Here is a 25,207-nt window from a genome sequence, read left to right as displayed (position 1 = left end):
AGAAATTACTAATTAGAACTGTAAATCAATTTAAGCTATTTTGATCCAAATTCTATGTTATTATTATACAGGTAGTCCTCAATTTACAACCATTCATTTAGTGACTATTCAAAGTTACAATGGCACTGAAAAAAGTGCCTTAGCACCATTTTCCACACTTATGACCATTGCAGAATCCCAACAGTCGTATGATCAGAATTCAGATGTCTGACAATTGGCATATATTTATGACAATTGCAGTGTTCTGGAGTCATGTAATCATCCTTTGCAACCTTCTCACAAGCTAAGTCACTGGGGAAGCCAGATTTACTTAGCAATCCTGTACTAATTTAACAACTGCAGTGATTCACTTAACTGCAATAATTTTCATGATAAAGGTCATAAAATGGAGCAAAACTCACTTAACAACTGTCTCACTTAACAGAAATTTTGGAGTCAATTGTGGTTGTAAGTTAAGGACTACCTATACTAGAAGAATTAGAAGTACTGTATCATCATCACTAAATTATCCTAACAGGCAATTGTATACTTTTCTGTCTAAGATATTGAACAGTATTCACTGCTGTGTTGGTATACTTAGAAGTAGTAAGTAATAGGATTCAGGGAATTTACTGGACTGCTGCCAAAGTTTAATTGTCACTGGGATGGTGTTATCAACATTATCTTGTGTTCTTCTGTCTCTTCTTATTTCTCTGTTTGTATAGGCAATAGAGAAGGGGAAGAAAGCAGAAGTAGTCAAGAAAAATAGATATACTATGTCTTTGTGTGTGTATACATATATACTGTGTATGTATATGACTGTATAGGCGTATACAAAGGTTTATTTTTTTAAAATGAGTCTCAATGGTTTTTACATCTTTTTATACTTCCATATGTTTGCATGTACAAAAGTTCTTCAATTAATAAAATCCATGCTCTCAGAATATAAGAGCTCACTCTGTTAACCTGGTTTTTAAAGAACTGAAAACCGCTATATTGCTGAGCCTTACCTGTCAATAATTTTTAAAGGGCAAAAAACTGCTATACCCTTCCTCCCACCATTCCACTGTACCTTCATCAATGTCAGGAGGCAGACCTCCAACAAACACCTTCCTAGAATAGCGTTCGACTCTTTCACCATTCTGACAGCGGGTTGGGGAGTTGAGCCCTGATGATAAAGACTGGTCACCATGACTGTCATCCAGAAAGCCATCTTCAAAAGGAAATAGTGAAGATCGACCTGTGAAATATGTTACAGTGGCTTAAAAATCAGACATTTACACATCTGATTCAAATATGCATAGAGGCGTTCCATTAATAAATCTACATAGCTTAACATGCAGATGATGTTTTCCTTCAATATTTTAAATTTTTCATATATATTCTACATACAAATATATTTTCAAGTAAATTAGGACAATTTGAACTCTGGATCTTTTAAACACTCAAACAGAAATTGTCATTAGCTTATGAGGGCGGGCTATAAACACACATTCATAATATTCATGATAACTAAGCAAGTAGAGATAAATTCACATGTTATACCTCTAATCAATTTGTGTTTACTTGTGGTTTGACATACTTTCCAGTCCTATATACGGAAAACCATAATTCTGATGCAAACATAATCTAGAAACTTTTCTAGGAATGGCTGGCTTGAACACTCGCACAGAGGATAATATTAAACGCCTATTCTCTCCCGCTCAACATATACTTGCAAATTGCCAAAGTGAATTCAAAAGTTAATTTTTCACCTTGGAAAGGAAAAGTTATCAGGAACTATTAACATTTTGCTTACTGAACCTACATGCCCACAAAATAATTTTATGATTCACAGGTTTCTCCCTCCCAACGCTTTTCATTAGAACATAAGCCGTAAAAGCAGATCTGTCACATTTATTATTCTTTATCTAATACTCAGATTATAAAGATTATACAAATCCAATATGAAATATTAATATGTTCCATCGTCTAGAATATCTATAAGTCACACAGCATCCATAAATCTTGCTCTTGTATAATATGTTTTAAGTGTAACTAAAAGTGAAAACTGAACCATTCTGTATATTTCCTTTTTTATTTGAGGTGCTTGTTTCAAAATAAATTTGACCACATAATAAACTTTCTTTCCTGAAACCAATACAGTAAAATACAAGCACAAGCAAATAATCACACAGCAAATTGTGTGTCTATATATCCATGCATATATTTATGCAAATATTATGGACTGCAATATACTATAAGTGATAATCGCATCCAGAAATCTTGGCTTATATTGAAAAAGCTAAGCAAGATGACAACATTTTGAGAGACCAACTAGAAATCCCAGGGCCTAGACTAAACAGTGAAAGCAACATTAAATCAATTCAATATTATTGTCAAGAAAAGAACCTTGATATCTTTCTATAGTTACCCAGCTCAAATCAGGTTTATATTTATGGTAAGAACCTAAGAGATTTTCTACAAGGAAGTTTTTTCTTCCACTATTCAGCCCTGAAATCCACATTTGGCCCTGAATTATAAACAGCGTTTTCAAAGGATCAGTGTTTCACCTAAACAAATGAGATAGGATGCAAAAGGTTACCGGGTTTGCAGGAATTCTCCATTGCATAACCAGCACCCACGTTCCATCCCAGGTTCAAAAAAAACTCCTGGGTAGATTGTGGGGGCCAGTTATGCAGTGGAGAATTGCTCCAAACCGGGTGACCTTCTGCATCCTATCTCATTTATTTAAGAGAGACACTGATTTTCTTAAAAAAGGTTTTTCAATAATTTGGGTGGCTTTGCTGGCTACTATGATAGGAAAGGGGCAGAAAACTCCTTCAATAAATCTCTTTATCTTAAAGTATATTAGATTCCAAATCTACACCACAGTATTCTAGCCCCTGCTCTCATGTCACTTTTGCTTAAAAGAAGTTGTCCTAGAAAGTTGTTAGATATAACATTGGTTAATTCGACTTCCACATTCAAGTACTATGCAGATTTGGAAGTCACTGTGCAAATCCAAGTGTCTTTCAAGATAAAAATCTTGTTCTGAAAAAGTAGTACTGCATTCTCTTATCATTTCACTAATTAATAGTGGCTCAAGAGACTTGTATTCATTTTTAGTAAATACTATAATGTTAATATAAATAATATTATGAACAGAACATTTTATAAATGATAGAAAGAAACATTTCAAAATAAACCAATTGGGATATGTAAGTCTGGCCCAGTTGGTTCTAGTAGTTAGGGTGCTGGCCTAGAAACCAGGAGATTGTGAGTTCTAGTGCTGCCTTAATCATGAAAAACTAGCTGTGAAACTGTGGGTCAGTCACTCTTTCTTACCCACTACCCCCATCACAGAATTATTGTTATGGAGAAAATAGGAAGAGGAAAATGTATTAGGTATGTTTGTTGCTTTGAGTTATTTATAAAAAAACAAAAACGGTCAGGATAAAAGGGTTAAGCATTTTTTTAAAAAATATTTCATATACTAAGTTGTTTATAAATGTATACTAACATGTTTACATGACCTAATCTTGGTACAAGGGAAAGGACCTTTTCCTTGATACCTGCTTACAGAAATAAAATTTGCTTCTTCTACAAAAGATCAAAGCTTGTTTTTGTTATCAAAAGGAATCCAACTGGTAGAGAAGAAAACAAGACTTCTAAAGTAGATTATTTAAAGGAAACATTAGGGGGATTATTCATTGTGTTTATGATATGGGTATATCTGCAAAAACACAAATCTGCAATATTTTCTAGAATAGGAGCCACCCAATATATTACTCTAGTTAATAATTTGATTAATGGCATGACCATTTTCAACACAACAAAATTGAATTATGTCATGAGCCATTGTTGCAGCCATTCAGTACAAATTATTCAAAACATCTGATTTCAACTTCCTAACCGAATTTCTCAATATTTTCAGAATCTTTATTACTTCAAATTCTGGAAGTTTTCTTAACATTGGCTTTTTAAGACATGCAGTGGTATTATTCTACAGATAAGTATTAATTACAAATATGTATGTGTGCATGTCCATGTGCACTTGCACGTGTGTGTGTGTGTGTGTGTATGTGTGTAGCCAGTTTGATGTATAGTGGTTTGGAAGCATAGTGGTTAAAGTGCCACACTTTGACACAGGAAGTAGATTTCACAATAACAGCAGTGGCGGGAACCATGGAAGTTACAGAGGCGGCTCCTGCACCTGAGAAGCAGCTGAAACACTTCCATGGTTCCCGCCGCTGCTGCCACTGTTATTGGAGATGGTGCTGGCGAGAGAGGGACAGCTGCAGCTTGGCCTGGGTGCTTGGAATGCAGGAACGGGCTGCGCACCAGGACTTTTGCAAACTTGCAGAGCCTGAGGCTGGAGCACCAAGGGTAGCAGCAGCAGAGACACTCGCTCGGCTCTTCTCACACCCACCCAGCCGCTCGAGATTAAACCAAAATGCAGCGCGTGGCGCTCCCAGGTACCTCAAAATCTTTTTTTCCTGTTGTTACGGGGACGGGGGAAAAGTGGGACCGACTCAGATGCTGTTGTTGGAGACGGCGCTGGCGAGAGAGGTGCCAGCACCGGTGGGAACTGTGGAAGCTACGGAGGCCCGAGCAGCAGCTGAAACGCTGCCGGACATTCACGCAGATGCCGCCCGCCTGCTGATGCGGGTAAGGGGGGGTAAGGGAGCCCTCCATGCTCCACCATGATTGGCTGTTAGGAGCAGCTGATGGTGAGGCGTAGCTGCCTGCGGGGCACTCCTAATGGCAAGTTCCCTCCTGCCTTCCTCCTCCAATTTTGCATGTTTTAAACTAGGCCTAAATTTGATGGGAGGGGCTTAATTTCATTTTATGCCTAGAAAACATGCTGGGTCTTCCTATTGGGGGGGCGTATTGTTGGAGATACATGGTATCAGTTTGCATCTATTCGCTAGAACAACCCTATTCAGTTGTTAACATTCTAAGCAGTTCAGAGAACCGGTTGTTAGAAGAAATTACTGGCCTAATCCTGTAAGGAAGGCAGGAAGGAAACATTCTGGTATTGCTTACAGAAACTGCCTCTCTGTTAACCCTTATTATATTCTTAGCAGAACTAGACTTCCTGTCTCAGGAATGTCTCTGGAGTTTTTTTCCCCTCCTTTGCTGGTACTTTGCTTGTGTGGAGTGACCATTCAAAGTTACAATGGTACTGAAAAAAGTGATTTATGACCATTTTTCACACTTATGACTGTTGCAGCATCCCCACAGTCATGAGAGGCCAGGCGAGGAGATGCCTGCCTCGATGTGAGTGATATTGAGTTGGCCATGCCCACATGACCACCAAGCTACGCCCACCAACTAAGCCACACCCACAGAACCCATTAAAAAATTTGAATCCCACCCCTGACTTAAAGAGTCATGCCAGCTCAGAAGTTGCCCAGAGTAACAAGGTTTGTTCCAAATATTGGGGAACAAGGACAATCTGGAACAAACCAAACAATAGAAGCTGTAACTGATGAAATGCTACAACAATAGTAGACCTAATGAGAGGGGATATATGAAATGTATGAGAGGGACAGAAGACCTATATTCAAGCTAATTGAAAAACAGCTAAGTTACCCAACACTTAAACATAGTGAAGAGGAAAATTCTATCAGGCATCACAGCTGTCAAGCCACAGGACCATATGAGCCAGTACTTGAGCACATCTCAGTAATGCATTGTGAACAATACCTGAGACTCAAAACTCCAATTGCTCATAGACAGAACAGTCACCCAAGACTCAAGATGGACCATCAAGAGATGGCTGGCACTAAGAAATCTAATCAGTAGCTGGAAAAGGCTGAACTAAGTAGGTTGTAAAGGCTGTACTGAGGCACCGATCATAGCAGCACAAGACCAGGAAGCAGAGGTCTACCACACTAGGTAGGACCCAAAGTACAGATTGTGCTGAAAAGCTTCAGAAACAGTCTAACACAAGGTGTCAAGGTAGAAAGTGCAGGCAGGATAGCCTGAATGGTACAATAAAGTAACAAGCACTACAGTATGTACAGGAACCTATGCACTGTGTGTGGACAAGACCGTCAAGTCCAGATGGGAGATTCCTTAAATAGTCATGGAGAATAATAGGACTAAGATCCTGTGGGAATTCCAAATCCAGATGGATATCCAGATGGATATTCCCAAATAATCATGGCTAACTTTCACTTTGTTAAAGAACAGATAGGCTCCAGGTATTTTAAATTATATATTTTTTTCTCACAGTACAATAGTTAGAATTATGGTAGTTGCAACCCAATGACCTAGGAGGCTTGAGATAAAGAATCTAAAATGGATAATCTTAACCATTTTGTAATGAAGTTATATTCTTTTTTAATATTAATATACTTTTAGTAGGTTTACAAGTCATTAATTCTTTGCATAGAACAAGGGTCTTCAAACTTGGCAAGTTTAAGACTTGTGGACTTCAACTCCCAGAATTCCTGAGCTAACATGACTGGAGGAAGAATTCTGGGAGTTGAAGTAAACAAGTTTGAAGACCTCTGGCATAGAATATTTCTCAGTTTCCTGAATCAATTAATATTCAATTTCTTTTGGCAACATTGTAGACCCTGTTTACTTTAACTTCACAATTCTTATTAAGTCACATTAACCAAATAATAAAATAATTTTGGTTCATAATCACAAATTAAAATAACAAAAAATTGGACAGTTCTCCACATAACAATAGGAGGAAAAAAATGAAGATTTAGTAAACAACTCATATCTAAATTCACTTATACATGACAATGCATGCCTGGCTTTTTTCTGCCCTGAGACTAGCAAAAAATAGACAAAAGAAAAACAGAACCCAAACAATCAGGTAGCCTTATCGATTCTATAAGAAAAATATCTCAGTTAACTTTATTAGTAATTTTAATTCATCAAATAATTTTTTAATCTACTTTAGCCGAGGGATCGAATATGTTTAGATGCAAATATGGTATATTTAGATTCTGCAGTAATGAGCTGCCAGCACAATCAACTCATTAATCTTCATCTATTAGTAACTATGATTTCTAATTGAGGATATTCTAAATGCAACCGTGCCAAGAAAATCTGCAAAGGCATTGGTTCTAGGCTGTTTTCCTTTTCTTAGTTTTATCATCAGCAATGAGCAAAAACAAATAGAAGCCCATTCATGATGGTAAACAATTGCTCTGAAGACATTTTCCAAAATCAACATCCTGACAGAGAAAGAGAATTCTTTTCAAGTTGAATGCGGCAACTGATATTGGCAGCATTAAAAAAAATTGGGTACAGCCAGTGTAGAAAAATAGTAAAAGCCAAAAATAGAATGGGTAATAGATACTATTATCATCTTCACAATTATTTTAATCATCTGTATGCATTATGCTTATTTCTGCTAATATCAACATTATATCAATACTTCTCATTATCAGCAGGCTGTCATCATTATCATCATTAGTATTAATACTCATTTTAAAATCATAGCAGTATATATTTCTCTATCCGTAACACTTTATTGACAAGTTCCAAGATGTTAGTTCTGACTGGTTTATTTGATGAGTCAAATTCAGTTACTTGCCTAGAATAAAAAATTATCGCAACTATCATTATGTTCTATTCAGAAAAAATAAGCCAATTGGTGTTGGTGCTCTCCTGATGCTTTGGATACAACTCCTCAAATCCATTATCCTAACTATCCTGGAACGTGCTATTGGGAGATGAAACACAAAATAAAAGAGTTTCAGAGCCCCACCTTACCTATCTTTCCTCTATTACCTCCGAATGCTGGCAATATTCACCTTGGCCAGATGACAATGACATGGCTTACACTACTGGTCTAGAATTTATAGGAGGAGACTGGTAATAAGAGCAACAGAAGGAAGACATGCCAGGCTCGCAAAGTCAGGAAAGCTTTGGCTTTAGCATCCAGCTCGTGAAGATGAGAAAAAGAACAGCTTCAGTTCAGAACTTGCCTCTGAACTCTCTGACAGGGGGGCAGCATGTCATCAAGCAAGGAAAACAAACAGCATGGCAATCTCATACTATAGTGGAACTAATATACAATAAGCATTAAACTGATGGATTACCAACTGATGCCAAGAATCGCTAAGTGAGAGATGGGTGAGGAAAAAATTAAGGAAAAAAAAACAATTATTTGCTTTCACCTGATTAAAAAAAAAGGTAAACTTTAATGGTGCTGCAGCCTGCAGTCATAAAAAACAATGGGGCAGAAAGGTAAAACTGGTAATAATGTGAGGTATGGAATTAGAGTTTGGTCAACAGTATTTATTATCCAATTTTAAAATTACAAACTTTGTCCTGTGTAGTTGCAGAATGCATACATTGGGCTGTACAGGATATGAAGAAAATATATTTTAAAGAATAATTCTGAAATTACACTTCTCCTAGAAATTTTTCTTTTGCAATTTTAAAATTTAATTCAGCCTCTGTTTCAGGTCCGCAAAAAGCAAACATTAGCTTGATTTAAAAGTCTCAAAATATCTTTAAATCCAAATATAAGCCCCTAAAATGTTCTAGATCTGAGTTTTAATTTAAAATAAAACAAGTTAAAGATTTTTAAAATATCCCTTGATAGGTTAAGGGGATTCACGTGTATTTGGTAAATAATTGTTATATATTTTGTAATTAATTAATTTGTAATTAATTTTAATATATTTTAGTAAAACTACAATATAATTTATATTGTAATATAAATTGGAATTGTAATAAGGAAAAACATATTTTTCCCATTCCAGTCATTACAGGGATCAGGAATTTTGCCAGTGGCATTTGCCTTTTGAGCAAAATCTATTATTTCATTGTAATATGGGTTGTATTTTTATCATCTACAACAAATAGAGGATTTCAAGAAAAAAATGGTAAATGAAAATAGGCAATGTTCCATCCTCTGAAACCACATTGATGTATTTCATATATTTTAGTGAGGTTGAAGATTGTTCATAAAATCATCTGCTGTTTGACTTTAAGCTTGCCCAAGCATATGTCAGAATATTTCTTGTAAGCATTTATTGCAGATTCCTGGAATAGTCTATTTAAACACTTCCTTTTTTATTTTACAGAGAGCATAAAGCTTACCCATATGTTTTATCAGGTTTTAAAAATCAAGAAAAACTGCATGCTTATATTGGAATATATTAATATTGCACTTTTTCTTTAAGCAGATAAAGCCAATTATCCTTTCTACTCCTACCAGTTTTAGCTTTTAATGGCAGTGAAATTCTCTTTCAATACTCTCATTTCATTATATTCATGTAATTGCAAAGCTATTGAGCAGGACAAAGACCAGTATCGATGTTATGGGATGAGAAAAGCAATTCTTACGAAAATATACAGCTATTTATTCTGTAATTTGTTGTTCTCATGACCATATCTGATGAAGCATTCAAAATAAAAATTTACCTCGTCTCCGCCCATAGCTTCTGGCTGCATGTAAATAAAAAAAATACAATAGGTATTGGCATAACAAGATTATATTTATAATTTTCTGCAAATTTTAACTTTGAACAAAATAATTCAAATATTTTAAATGTGGAACAAGCATATGAAATATAGCCAAATGCACAATTCCAGATATCTAAAATACATGGGCAAAATATAGTTGATACTAAAGAACTTATTGTAAAAGGCACCTAGATGAGAGTACTATTTTTACAAAAAAGAATCTCAAGCAATTATTTAATTGAAATCATTTAAAAAATAATTTTGTTTAATAAATCAATTTATATAGAATCCTTTAGATCAAGTCATACTAGTTTAAATGGCTAAATATATCTGAAAATGCAGTAGATTAATTATATAGTATTTATTATCAAAACTAATATCCTTATAATCTTGATTATACAACTTTATTCTGAAATTCCAATTTTATCAAACATTCAAAGCAATTTTATATACTGGCAAATAGAAGGCAATTTGTGAACATTATAAAAATTAAACCATTATATTAAAAAAATACAGGTTACTCAAATATAATTGTAACTATTAAAGCCCATCTAAACTTCAGTTCTTATCTCACTAAAACAGTAAATAGTAATTTTTCCATTTTCTGAAATGAAGAATTCAATAATTGTTCTACTGCTTCTTCCATTGAATGCGCTAGTACAGGTGGTCGAAATAAGCATTTAGTTTCTGAACCAAAAAGATTTTAGGTACAGGACATTGTGAAATTGAGCCAAATAAATTATTCTTTCTAGAAAGCTAACATAATGGACATTTAAACCTTTATAGCAATTGGTGATATTTTGATCTTCCTCTATTTGCCAGCAACATCATTTCAGTTTTTTTCAATAAACTGTTTATTGTAGCATTGCTATTTAGAGCTTTCTAATGATTTCAAATGGCTAATTTCATGTAGGATAGTATTGTAAAATTTATTTCAAATTCAAAACACACACATGAATATCACTGACTTCTAGAAACAAATATATAGCGGTGAATGAATCTATTGCTCCATATATAGTTTGTAAAAATAAAAACAAAAAAGAGTAGTAAACACTAAAAATAATGTAGACAGCTTTTAAATTATATTAACTCTGAGAAGAAAGAATCTTCCATTTTCAAAAAAAATAAAACATTTTTTACGTATGTATTTCTGTCAGGTTCATTTTGTAGGAAAGACAGTGCCGGGAAAAATGGAGCCAAATTCACTGAAATTAATGCAATTAATTTACATTATTTATAATGTATTTATAATTATTTATAATTTGTATTATTTATAATATTATTATATATTATACATATTATATAAAATTATATATTATTTATAATATATTTATAATGTAAAATAATGAAATTAATGTAAACACAAAGAACACTTTTAGAAGCTGCTGTAAAAGAGGCAAATATATATACCAACACCAAATATTGAAACACAAATAAGGAAAATGCTAATTAAAAACAAACCATTTATTTACTGTATCTCTATGCTAGGGAAATACTTCTTCTTTCATTCTACTATGTATTAGAATGAGTGAAAATATTTGATATTTAAGTTGCATTATGGCAAAATACATAATTGATTTTAAGTCTATACCTAATACAGGTAGTCCTCAACTTATGATCACAATTGAGCCCAACATTTATTTCGCTAAGTGAGAAATTCGTTAAGTTTTTCCCCATTTTATTACTTTTCTTGCCATATTTGTTAAGTGAATCACTGCAGTTGCTAAATTAGGAACAGGGTTGTTAAGTGAAACTGGTTTCCGCATTGACTTTGCTTGTCAGAAGGTTGCAGAAGGTGATCACATGACCCCAGGACATTGCAACAGTCATAAATGTGAATCAGTTGTCAAGCATTTGAATGTAAATCATGTGACCAGTGGATTGCTGCAACATATATATAAGTATCAGAAATGGTTATAAGTCACTTTTTTCAGTGCCGTTGTAACTTGAAAGGTCACTAAGTGAACTGTTGTAAGTTGAAGACTACCTGTATTTCAGCTTTATTTAAGTAACTAATCAATCCAGAATTAATAAATGTAATAAGTATACAAAAGGACAACACCTAATAAAGCAAATTTAATGTAGCATCTGTGAATTCTTTGAGTGCAAAAATGACATGAAAGACTCTGCATAGATCTTCAAGAACTGCATTAAAGAGATACATTCCCATGTACAATTCAACATGTGAGAAAAAGTATTTACCTTTCACATGTTTAGATTCCTCCAATGGTATTCAGCAGGTTCTGACCAGTTCTGGAGAACCAGTAAGCAGAAATTTTGAGTAGTTCGGAGAACCGGCAAATACCACCTCTGACTGGAGATTTTACAGTATCCTTCCCCTGCCATGCCCACCAAGCCACACCCACAGAACCGGTAGTAAAAAAATTTGAATCCCACCACTGGACTCCTCCCCAAGATGGCTGCTGAACAGTAAGGAGAACAGTAAATCTCTTGCTGAAGATTTGTGATTTTGCTGCCTAAGCTGACTCTCTGGCAGTGCTGCTCCCTGGATTTGAATGGGAGAATTTAGGAACCCAACATAACTTTTGGATAGCCCTGGACCCATTTGGCAAGGGCAGTCTTGAAAGTTCCAGTTCCCTCTGGGAGCGACTGGAATGTTGCAGGCATCTATCTTCCTGACAGCATTTCAGGTTTTTTTAAAGCATGCCTGGTCTTAATTTCACTTTTTGAACTTTTACTTTGCTTTATATCTTTAATAAATAAAAGTACACTGGCCAGCTGAATGCCAATTTACTTCAACCCCCTGCTGGACTTTTAACCGTTCTCTTTTTTCTTTTTCCCTTTGATTGTTCTAAATAAATTTTGCTTTCTGTATGGAAACACAGTGTGCTTATGGATGGTGAAGTGCTTTCATTTGATTTACATTAATATTGGACTCTCACCAAAGGGTTTTTATATCTTTTTAATTTGCAAAGTACTCGGAGTTACTTTTTAATTTTTTGTCTTAATTTTGGATCAAAATATCCAGAAAATATTTTTCTTATTTCCTTCTGCTTCAGCTTCTTTGTTCTCTGGTTAAGCTTCATAGAGAAATAATGTTTGAGATAACAGACAAGCAGTGGCTGAAATCTGAGAAAAGATGGAGAAACTAACTGAATTGTGTCCATACATCTCTCTGAACTTCAAGTCTGCCTTTGTTTACAATAGCAGAATCATGACATAGAAAACTGATAAATTCTTTTTCTAAAGGGAAGATTGGGGAATGGATTTATTAGTCTGAATTGCAAACCTTTTTTATTTGGACTTTGTTGGAAAGAGAGACTAATTGTGGAGATTGGATGCATTATATTTAATTAGACAACAAATGATAAGAAATTGTATCAAGAAACAAACACAGATATTTAATCTGGAATGATTTTCAGTAGATAAGATGCCATGGTTATCAGTCCTGTTTTAATGCCTATACCTACCTGCAAATCTTTAAAGCAATCATGTCTTCTCCCAGGATCTTATGGCTACAGTACAAAACTGCCATAAAATCCAAGGAAAAAATACAGCTATTTTAAAGGGTTCAGGATTAATGCTATACTCGTACCCATTTGGTTTGAAGTACTTTGTAGAATTAAATTCAACACATTGTACAGTCCTAATAATGTTCTTAATAGTGTTTAATTTCTCAAAATATGTTCTCTGTATTTAAACATATATGTTTAATTACCACTGCTTCATTACCTTCTACATTTTAAAAGATTCTCTTTCATTTTAATTGTAGTCAAACTATTGTCCACACTGCAAACAAATTGCATGAAATATGTAGGTCCTTTTGGTAAAAGGGACTGATATGTTAGCCAAGTTGTTTTCTTTTCTGTAACTAATTAATTTTTCATCCATATCTATTTGTACATCTAAAATACCTGTATAGTTTAGTAATTTGTTTTAAGCTATTACCCAGATGATAAATGCAAATGTTAGTTTGATCTAATGATCTCCTTTTTCTGAATATCAATAAGATGTCAACTGACCACTCCTCAAATAAGAAAATTAATGAACCATATGTCTTCTCTGTTTATCTATCTAATTCAGAGCAGGATAGCACTGTCCAATGCTAAAGAGATAGCTGTTAGTAGGGTGTTCTTTTTTAATACTGGGAATGATGATATCAAGAAATAGTATCTTGCTGAAATAATAATAGTATCTTATTTTCCATAGGTTTGGACCACATTATATTTTAAAAGGCTATCAGTTAGTGTAGTTAGTTTACAGGAATATAATCTAGAATAAAGTGCAAAAGCAAATAGCATAGTTATGAGATAGATTATATTGATTACTTGCTAAGTGGCCAACAGAATCATACAAAGAACATATACATGCATTTAATGCACTGTTGTAGGAGAAAATATGGTTGCATCTTTCATTAATAATCAGATAAGAGCAATGTATACCCTACACTAATCCAATTTAATTCAACAGTGGATTATGATCAATATTTCCACTGTGTGAACTTGAATACATCCATATTCACTAGCTGTATATTAATGTCAAGGTGCATAAAAATGGGATTTCCAATAATTTATTAAGCTCACGTTTGCAGTGCAATACAATTCCTACAAATTATTAATTATAACATGAATGTATATGGAATAAAAAATAAAAACTCCAGTAATTAGAAATTTGTAGAGATTCATAAACTCTTGGAGACAGATCTGATAGGTAATAGTATCAAGCAACAGAATCTTTTGTGCATAACTCTTTCTGACTTCAATCATATTGCTCTTCTTCTTCAGAACAAATTAGACTGTTTATACAAATAGATAAGAAGATCTATGCTAGTAAATTTAAAAAATAAAACCACATTAGCCTTGATTTAAATGAATTGATTTAAAACACATTTACCAAAATAATTGCAATGCTCTCCCGCTTAGTACACAATTTTATTACTAGTAATAAAATAAGCAGATATTGCCTGCCAAAGAAAGTCAATCAAACATTCAACTCTGAACGTTTCAGAAAAATTTTAAATGTACATATATAAATTTATATATATTGAAAAATTTGCAATTAGCAATAACAACACCTCAAATAAACCTCATTGGCTACAATACTGACACTGCAGAAAGAGACTGTACATCATCTGGAAAGAGGACAGTGGAATTTGATGGGTGTCAAAGTTACTGTCCTGTATGAAACCCAGAGTATCCAGGAGAACATCAGTAAGGTGACACTAGTGGTGGGATTCAAATAATTTAACAACCAGTTCTCTGCCCTAATAACTGGCTGGGCAGGGGTGGCTGGGTGGTCAGATGATTGGGTGGACATGGCCAACTCATTACACTCAGCCCTTCCTCCCAGCCATTCTCCCTTTCCCCAGGCCTTGTGCTTATATGCAACACCTCCAGAAATGAAAGGGTTAACCAACCCTCAGTTTCCTGGTGCAAATGCCCATCCCTCCAGTGAAAGAATAAGGAGAGACCAGCAAAGCATTCTGCTCCCATCACCAAGAAAAGTAAGACATAGGAGGCTGAGCTTATTAAAAAGCATAACAGCCAACATTTCACACCTGAGGTGGCAGAGGCAATAAATTCCACTGACACTTCAGAAGCAATTTACAGTTAAAGCCCATTTGCACCCCAAAAATAATAAATAAAATAGCAGAAGGAGAAGGATTGACAATACTTCTGTGCAGGCAATTCTGAAAGAGACTAAGCTAAAGCTGGATTCCTTCCTTCCTTCCTTCCTTCCTTCCTTCCTTCCTTCCTTCCTTCCTTCTCCTCATTCCCATCTCCTTCCTTCCTTCCTTTTTTGCCCTGTTTTTCGAGCCATTTTCAGGTTATTTTTGGTTGTTTTTCACCCGAAAAATGGCCAAAAAACGGCCCAGAAAATGGGTGGGAGTGGGGATTAGCTGGTTTGCCAAACTGGGCAAAATTTTAACAACTGGTTAATTTGAACTGGTCCCGAACCAGCTGAATCCCACTTCTGGATGGCACCCACAGAAGAGTTGCCTAAGAGAATGTCCGGGTAAAAGCAGCCATGGGACAGAAGAACAGCTGCGGTAAGACAAGACACTGAATAGGATTTTACCATTGACAGATAGTTCAGTCATTGAGTGCATTGGGAAATCTTATAAGTGCCTGGAGAGGGCTGGACTAAAAGGTAGCAACAAGAACAGGCAATAAGTACCAAATCCATATATGGAGGGGTATACCACACTGGACAGGATCCAAGGTGCAGATTATCCAGAAAGCCCTCAGAGACAGTCCAACAACTTACCACATATTGGTAGGTTGGTGCTGCTATCTTTTAGTCCCGCCCTTTTATTTGAATAGTCTAACCAGATGGCATTGTGTATAGGAACATCTGTACTGTGTATGGATTAATTTAGAACAGGGATTCCATAGAAGGTTATGGAAGATAATAGGGCTAAGATCCTGATTTCTAGATTTCGATTTCCAGATCCAGATGAACAGGCAGGTACTGACCACTCAACAAGACATTGGAATAATAGACAGGAATCAGAAAGTAGCTGTGATGGATGGTGACAGATGTAACAGTGCCAAGTGACAGCAATATAAGGAAGGAATATGGAAAGTTGGAGTAGTACCAGAGCTTGAAGGAGGAATTAGAGAGGATATGGAAAGTAAAAATCAGTAGTTCCAGTAATGATCAGAGCACTTGGGGCTGTGACTCTAAGTAGCTCAAAAACCTGAAGATCTTTACCATACATTTTAGTTTTCTCCAATATACTGTACAGATTTTTATAATCACAATACAGGTAGTCCTCGACTTACAACCACAATTGAGCCCAACATTACTGTTGATAAGTGAAACATTTGTTAACTGAGTTTTGTCTCATTTCATGAACTTCCTTGCCATAGTTGTTAAGTGAAACACTGCAGTTATTAAGTTAATAACATAGTTGTTAAGTGAATCTAGCTTCCTCATTTACTTTGCTTGTCAGATGGTCACAAAAGGTGATCACATAACCCTGGAACACTGCAGCAGTCCTAAATATAAGTCAGTTCCCAATTGTCTGAATTTTGAAAATGTGCCCATGGGCATGTTGCAATAATTGTAAGCAGGGGTGGGATTCAAAAATCCCAGCAACTGGTTCACTGCCCCATTGCTGGGTGGGCATGGCCATGGTGGGTTTCCTGTTTTCGGCTTCCGGTGGGCCTCCAGAGCCTTGAGGAAGCTGTTTTCGCCCTGCCAAGGATCCAGAGGCCTCTGGGAAGGCGAAAACAGCTTCCCCCAGGCTCTGGAGGCCCACCAGAAGCCAAAACAGGCCCGTTTCTGGACTTCTGGTAAAGCCATTTTTCTCCCCCCCCCCACAAGGGTCTGGAGACTTCCCCCGGGCCTCTGGGAGGGTGAAAAATGGCCTCCCCCGGGCTATGGAGGCCCTCTGGAAGCCAGAAATAGGTCTGTTTCCAGACGTCCAGAAGGCCCGTTTTTCCCTCTTCCAGAACCTCTACGCAAACTCTGCTCTTACCTGCATCACGTGGAGACTTCTGGGAAGGGAGGGGTGGGGTGGGCAGGGCCAGATAGTCAGTTGAAATACCGGTTTGGCGAACCAGATGTAACTTTAACATCCAGTTGCCCAAACTGGTCTGAGCCAGTAGAATCCCACCCCTGATCGTTAAGTGTGAAAAACAGTCATAAATCACATTTTTCAGTGCCATTGTAACTTTGAACAGTCACTAAACAAAATGTTATAAGTCAAGGACTACTTATATTACAATCAACTTTCTTCTAAAAATAATCCCTTCAGTTTGGAATAATATGATAGACTTTTGAATGATGTGCAGACTTTTATATTATCTATTTCTACTCCCTTCTTTGTAATCAAAATGGACACATACATGCAAAACCATATTTAATATACAAGTTGTACAAAATGCAGTAAAGTAAGATATGAACTTACTATTGAGTGTCATAATGTTATCTGTTCCTGGATGATGAAAATTTATACCCATACGACCTAAAAAATATTAAACAGAAGTTTAATACGAGTTTTTTTTAAAAAAAACTAGCATTTCAAAATCAAACAGATATGAATAGTGTTAATCATCTCAAAATGTGTTCCATCTCATCTTCTATACAAGATATATAATAATAACTACTATATGCTATGTTCATTAAAGGTAAAAGATAACAAACCGTCTGAGAAAAAAATGAACCTAAATATGTTAATCTCCTTTTATTGTTTCTTTATAATGGAAATATTTCTGCTCTTATTTCTAATTCTTGGAATTTGATTTTTAGATTAACAGAAAGCACGCTTTTCAATTAATTAACTGTAACGAGAAACAGTACCTAATGTTAAATATTGTGCTTTGGAGGAAAAATTAACATTTTGTTCCCTCAACTCTATCCCATTGATTCAATAGGGAAATTTGGGAAGAAATACTAACAGCTTCTTGTTGTCAAAACAAACCATTAGCTCTTTAGTGTTTATTTAGCTGATTACTGATAGTGTGAGTAGAAATAACTTGCTTATGCTTCCTCAAGAGAAGCCAAAGCCTATTTTATATGTGTACAATAGCTTGGATTGTGAGTGTATGAAATCTTCTGCTTCTGGAAACTATTACAAGCCTCTTTAATTCACTCAAGACTGTGATCTGAATTTTATATATCTTGAAAGCATGTTTGTTCCATTATTTGAATCTCATCTCTCCATCTATATTGCAAGAATGTGAATAGTAAAGTACCTTGCAAATTGTTACAAGGATATAAATAAGGTAATCTATATGAAGCCCTAGAAGCTTCCAAAATCTTTAAGCACTATAGGATACCTTCACCACAGAAATCTCTTTTAAAGAAGGGTGGGAAGGAAGCCTCTAATTGATAACTTCAACAAGGTGTGCATACTCAATTTCATGAAGGCTCCTCTTCTCCCAAACCCAAACTCTTCCTCTAAATTTATGTAGTGCTGAAGAAGATTCTTCACTTTTTGCTACATGACAAAAGGCACTATTTCTTCCATGTAGAAAATGAAATGTATGTTATGAATTATACACAAGTACAGTACGATAGGAAATAGTTCGCTTTTAAAATCAGTAAAACTGGTTTTTAGCATCTTATAATGCAAAATATACCATAAATTATAGCCTTTACAATAAGAATTGTAGATAAAGCTGAGTCAGAAGAATCTTGGTGTTTTAAAAAATAAAAAGGAAGAAAGAAACAATAAAAATCTCCATAAGGGCTGATACTTGTTATATTCTAAGTAGAACAGTTTTAGAACATCTTGCACTTCACAAGAATTCATGGGGGCATGGAAGTAGTAATTTATTCCACACCATTTAAAATTTAATATGTTATCCTATCTTTTCCTATATTTTCCCACAATGATTTAAGCAAAATAATGTAAATGTAAGCTCAATAGCAATGGCTAATTTTTTCAGCAGGAATTATTATTCCCTATCACAAACACCAAAGATGTACAAATTATTATTATTTAGCTTAAATTAAGAAACCCGAAGCAAGAATATTATCTTCTGAATAGGAAATCGAAACATGTTCCCAAAAATGTACTGTTTCGCTCCTGCCAAAAACAGTTTCCAGCACTTAACCTAGCAGTTTTGGCATTTATGTAAAAGGTACCAAGACAATCTTCTATTTGGCCAAGGGAGAAACAGCAAACAAATCCTTTCTAAACTTCAGATAAGATTCCAGAAGAGTCCCATTCAGCACACAAAAATCTGCCAAAATAACTGTCAAATAACCAAATTGCAGTAAATGGTTATTTAAACCATTTAAAGCTGTTATATATTTATATATGAGTTGGTAATAATGAAGTGAAGCTTGTAATTATGGCACTAAACATTTTTAAAAATACTTTTTTCTTCCTTTGCTAAAGTCAGGTACAAAAATAGAACCATATCTGTGACATCTGATGTGCATGTGTGCATGCTGTGTTCATTCAGTCACTCTACCAGGGACTGCCTGCCCGACATTTTGTCACCTGCTTTTTGGCTTTCTATTTTTAAGTTACACTTAACAACTATCTTCTCAGAAAGTCAAAACTGCCAAGATATATAATGGTACGTGCTTGCATATAGGTATGTGCTTGTGTGTGCATATATGCATGCAACCATACACACATACTGTATATGTTATTGCAACATAAAGAGATTTAACCTGAAAATGTTATAATTTTAAGCTCTTCACTCAAATTAAAGCTGAAATACATTACAGAAAATATTTCATTCAATAATACTAGTAATGATAGACATAGTTGCAAAAGTATTTCATGGATGCAGAAAACTGAATGCCTTCTATTTTATTTCAGCTATACCCAAGAATCACAATCCAGAACTAATAATGTTTACGTAAGATAAGAGCTAAAAACTAAATGATAACTGACTGAAACCATTACAGGCACAATTGGTTTTCTGGTTGAAATTCTTAGGTTCAAAAAATTAAGTAACTAACTAAGGATCCTTATTCAGCTTTCGGCTTATGATTAGTAGTTGTCCTACTCATCCCTGATCAATTGTATAATTTCTACATTCAAATCTTTTCAGTTTAGATCAGTGGTGGGGTTCAATTTTTTTTACTAACGGTTCTGTTGGCATGGCTTGGTGGGCGTGGCAGGGGAAGGATATTGTAAAATCTCCAGTCAGAGGTAGCATTTGCCAGCTCTCCGAACTACTCAAAATTTCTGCTACCGGTTCTCCAGAACTGGTCTGAACCTGCTGAATATCACCTCTGGCTTAGATGTTCTCTATTTTACTCTCTAGACTAGATAGAGTAAGTATGAGATAAAAACACTCCTATAGGGGGCTACTCTATTTTCTTATTTGTTCAACTATAGCACACAGATGTTTCTGCACTCTTTTTGCCTCTCTATGGTAGATCTGCAGATGGTTCTGAAGGCTATTATGAATCATCACAGGTTGCCAAACAAATGCTCAATTACAAATATGAAATGTCAGTTTTTATATATTATATTTTAACATTCTCAGAGCTGAAAATTAAGATGGTAAGATACGGCAAAGAAGTAAAGGAAAAAGAAAACAACAGAAATACTATATGGGGTAGTCCACTTAACCTAGTAAATGGCAGGATTGTATTTCATTTTTGCTCTTAAACAAAGGTAGTTAGCAGTTAGGTATGGAATTTGTTTTTGTCCTCCAGAATAATTCTCATTAACATAGTGAAAAAAAAAACAAATTAGTCACAGAAGCTTTTAACTGTTGAAATATTTCATTAAATAGTGACTTAACAGTGTTTTGTGAATTCAATTATTACAGGTAATCCTTGCTTAATAATGGCAATGGGGACTTCTGGGGTTTCCATCACTAAGTAATGCAGTTGCAAAGTAAGATCATACTGTTTAATGATGGAAATCCCAGCATTTCCTATTGCCAGCATTAAGCAAGAATCCTTAAGTAAGTCCCAAGCAAGCCAGTAAGTGGCTGCTGCAGGGCAGGGGAAGGTACATGAGTTGCCTGTAACTTAGTGGAGGGACTTGCCACCTGCCGGGCTGACTTCCTATTTGGCTTTGCTTCAGAGAAGCAGGCAGAGAATGTTGCAAATGGTGATCATATGATACTGTCCTAAGTGCTGGCCAGTTGTCAAGGCCCAGACTGCAACCACATAAACACATGAGTGCTGGGACTGTAGGAACTCTTGAAGGCCTTGTAAGTACTTCTTGTTCAGCACCATCGTAACAGTTGCTGAATGAGAGAGGTTATTAAACGGCTACTTATAGACAATATATTTAATACTGGTTGGCAGTTTCAATGCAAGAGAATCAGAGCAAACAATAAAACATTCTTTGCTAAATTTCATTGCCAGCCTTTATCTTTTGTAACAACATCCCTCATTATCCCAAAGGTGCTTTGTCAGAAGGCAATTGGACTTTCTGATTTTTCTTTGAAGACATTTCGCTTCTCAAACTTCTTGGATGAGAAGCGAAACATCTTCAAAGAAAAACCGGAAAATCCAGTTGCCTCTTGAAAAAGCACCTTTGGGACAACCACGACCTGGATGACTAAGTATCTCCATAGACAACATCCCTCATTCTATGCCACCAGTTTAAAGGTGTATACGGTGATAGAGAGGGCTTTGGCCAGACTTTCATGAAACTATGTGGTAATTTTAAATCAGTCTATTAATGATGATTATATTATCCAGCTGAATATAGCTGCTGGGCTAATTCCAAGCTCTCTTTGTTAGCTTATGTTGGGATCTCTCAGAATTTAATCCCCTGTATCTAGGCTTGCAAATGTTAGTCGACCTGAAAGTGACCACTTTCCCATTACCATGTCTCTGAAAATCTTTGATATGCTGTTTTTAACTTCTTGCCAGATTGCAACAGTGACTTATGACCTTTGCCCAATGGACATCACAGCAAGTAGCAATAATCATTAACTTTATTAGAGGGAAATCAGCCAAGTCTCTTTATTCAGTAATAGAGGATAGTAAGTTTCAAATTTCATCTTGTACAAAAGCACAGGTAACAAGATCATATTTACGTAATTTAAAAACTATAGTATCCCTTGAACAGTGACACTGATTAATAATATAAAATATCAGAAATATCTTACTGCTCCTAAGAATGCTAGCCTAGTCTCTTGTCCTTAATTGAAGGCATTATTCTGCCAAGCTTTTAACAATTTCCTTCTCCAGTTTTATTATTCTGTTAATACTTAGCTGTTCAGCTATTTTAGAATACATATTTAAGCTTTCTATTGCTCTCATTTCTATAATTCCCTTCTGTTAAACAGATGTTTGAGATAGTAGAATATTATATATACATGCATTCTTAATATATACACACGCATACCTATACATACATAAATGTGTGTGTGTGTCTATGTATGTATTTATGTATGTATGTATGTGGATAGATAGATAGATAGATAGATAGATAGATAGATAGATAGATAGATAGATAGATAGATAGTATTCAGCTTTGTTCGGGTATTTTCCAACATCATTGTAGGTGTGCTTTTAAAGTTGTAGCAACGTTTCGGCAGAATCTCATCTGCCATCATCAGGCTTCTGTATTATGTTGTATTGTGTATAATGACGTGGGAAAATACCCGAACAAAGCTGAATACCATACATGTAAGTACCCACAAAAACTTAAGAAAACATATATATAGATATATATATAGATATAGATATAGATACACACACACACACATACACACATACACACACACATGCACATATATTAGAAAGGGGCTGATTAAACAGCTAAGTAATGTTTAATTTTAAGAATCTTTGCATACTGCTCAATTACTTCTTAAATTTTTAAAGACTGAAATAATTCCATTTTCCAATAAATGAAAAATGATAAGCATGAACTTATCAAATATATTTGTTATGAAAAATATTTCATTGGCTTTCAAGCAATCAATTCAAGATGTATAGAATTAAAAAGGGTTAGAAGTAAATTGCATAATTTTAGACATATGACCTTAGCTGACTGCACTTGGAATAGAGATTTTGGACAGTCTTGCAAATTAAATGTTTTTTCTTTAACTGTATATTTTTCACTTAGCCTTGCTGTAATCTTAATACAAACTACAAGAAGCACTAGCATTATCAGTTCTGAATAAAATAATTACATAATTAACAAAATAATAGTCTAAACCAGAGGTCGCCAACCAGTGGGTCGCGGCCCACTGGTGGGCTATGAGAAAATTTTGGTGGGCCGCAGAGAAATCTCACCCCCAGAGTACCCCCCCAAAGCAATTAATCCAGGCTGCGCAGAAACACAAGGCTGCGTGACCACATGGCCCGCGGGAACCCTTCCCGCCCACTCACTCCTTACCCAGCAAACTTGCCTGCTAAATTGCTATTTTTCCTTCTTCAGACCATCAGCTGTTCTGCTGTGCCAGGAGATTTAGATTAGCTAGGAAGCAGGAAATGGTTGGATTTCTTGCTTTCTCGCTAATCTTTAGATCTTCGGTTCTGCTTTTAAGCATAGCCGAACCTCTCTTAGGACTGAACCTCTCATAGCCAAACCTCTCTTAGGACTGAAGGTTCTATTATTCAGTGCAGACTCACGGCAAGCAAATTTGAGAGACTGAGCTAGCTGATGGCGGATAGATTACTAAATTCTTCTGTGAGCAACTCAATCTGCCTGCCTGGTTTGCCTGATTTTGGGTAAAAGTTACTCTTTTTTATAAAAAAATCAATATTTACATACATGGTGTGTTGTTAGTTAATTTTGTGAGTTTGCTTGTAAGCAAATTTTATGTGACAGACTGAGCTAGCCAATGGCAGATAGATTTCTGAATGAATCTGTGATTCTGTGAGCAACTCAATCTGCCTGCTTGCTTTGCCTGATCTTGGGTAAAAGTTGCTCTTTTTTATAAAAAATTCAATATTTATATAAATGTTTATAATATTTACATACAAGCCTTGCCCAGCCAGTCACATGACCACCAAGCCACACCCACAAATTAAGCCACGCCCACAGAACCAGTTAGTGGTCCCTGGGATTTAAAGTGCCTGAGGTCCAAAAGGTTTGCGACCCCTGGTCTAAACCAATGCTGGATGTGATAATGCCTCTATGGGGTTGGGAAACATCTAGAAGCACAAATAAGTATCTTGCACAGTGTACCGAAAGCAGAATTAGGAAGGTTTGCTAAAAAAATCTACTATAATAATTCAGGTGGGATACCACTAATGGCATTGTTATTTCTAGAGCAGGGATATCCATGAGCCGGATGAGTCTCATACAGGCCACACCAACCCCAGCTCTGCACATGGGAAAATCACTGCAAAACATCATGTGAAGGCAACGTGATGCAGCGAGTTTGACACCCGAGTCCTAGAGGAATGAACATTATTTCATTTGTTCTAATTGTTTCATTTAACTTTGTTCACCACTCAGAAAGAAGGTAAGCATGTTAAGTTTTAGTTAGTAAATGTTTCTGGACCATTTATGATTCTCCTTGGTTGGATTATTTAAGAAACATACTGAATTACTGGTATGAATTGGAACTGATTTAGGCATTTTTTTCCTAATTTTAATTGTTCTTATTCATGTGCCAGGTTGCACATTTACTGAGTTCTTAAAAATAGAAAAGGAAAGCTGTAGAAAAAGAGCCAGCCCTTTCATGAGAAATTATGCCTTGATTTTCACAGTTAACTGTAATAGTTGTTTAGTTTGGAAGTTAAACATGTCAAACGCCTCTAGCATCCTGTCTATCTAACAAGATTGAAAATGCACATGCCCCCCGTTTGTTACACACACTTCTTTCAAAATAGAACAAAACAGGTGCTTAAAATTATGTTTATTTCATTGACTGTAAATTTAAAATGGATGAGCTAAGATATTTTTGGAGAAAAGGAGCCAGTTAGATATCAAACTGTGATTTGACATTTAACTGCATCATTAATCATACTATATACTTACTTTTCATCTCAGTTAACTGAGATTCTAAAATCAAGGAGTAGCTTTAAACATTTAGCAATTTATTTACTAGCAAAAAAAGCAATAACACATCAAAATGTTATAGCAGAAGAAAAACTGATTTTCTTTTAAGGTAAGTATGAACATATGAATATTCCTAACCTGTAAAATGATTCCTCCACATTATATCAGCGAAACTCATTGGTGGGCCACTGGGAGGGTAGTGTTTACCTTTAAGAGGTTCATGATCAGTCCTTATCATATCCATTAATGAGTTTTCCAAAGAGTGCAAGTTAAAAGTATCATAGGGCCGATTCCGGTCCTAGGAAAAAAACAAAGCAAAACAAAAAAAGGACTGTTACAAAATTGTCACTAAACAATGCAGTCATTTAACACTTATTCCATTCACCACAAATTATTGTAAGATTAGCAAAAAATATGCAAAGGTCAAGTTAATAATTCTTT

General features: G+C 35.4%; 1 protein-coding gene and 1 non-coding gene across 20 annotated transcripts in view; both read right to left on the bottom strand.

Annotated features, from left to right (window-relative positions):
- The window catches only part of CPEB3 (cytoplasmic polyadenylation element binding protein 3), a 103,811-nt gene that overhangs the window by 26,433 nt on the left and 52,171 nt on the right, over positions 1-25,207 (bottom strand). For 5 of the 19 annotated variants that reach the window (XM_026710556.2, XM_026710555.2, XM_087932460.1 and 2 more), the window contains 4 exons: positions 24,905-25,064; positions 17,285-17,341; positions 9,367-9,390; positions 1,052-1,219 (listed from right to left, as the gene is read on the bottom strand). In XM_026710556.2, coding sequence (XP_026566341.1) covers positions 1,052-1,219; positions 9,367-9,390; positions 17,285-17,341; positions 24,905-25,064 — 409 coding nt within the window. The remainder of the gene's footprint in view (positions 1-1,051; positions 1,220-9,366; positions 9,391-17,284; positions 17,342-24,904; positions 25,065-25,207) is intronic. The other 14 variants (XM_087932462.1, XM_087932469.1, XM_087932461.1 and 11 more) reach the window with 5 other exon arrangements.
- LOC113442823 (U4 spliceosomal RNA) lies at positions 14,361-14,488 on the bottom strand. Its single transcript, XR_003375036.1, has one exon. It is a non-coding gene; the product is annotated as a U4 spliceosomal RNA (small nuclear RNA).

The sequence above is a fragment of the Pseudonaja textilis genome, chromosome 4 (assembly GCF_049901715.1).
Source record: "Pseudonaja textilis isolate UNSWEBS1 chromosome 4, rPseTex1.2, whole genome shotgun sequence".
NCBI lineage: Eukaryota > Metazoa > Chordata > Lepidosauria > Squamata > Elapidae > Pseudonaja > Pseudonaja textilis.
The sequence above is the reverse complement of the archived record's forward strand: the minus strand, read 5'-3'. Positions and strand labels throughout refer to the sequence as shown.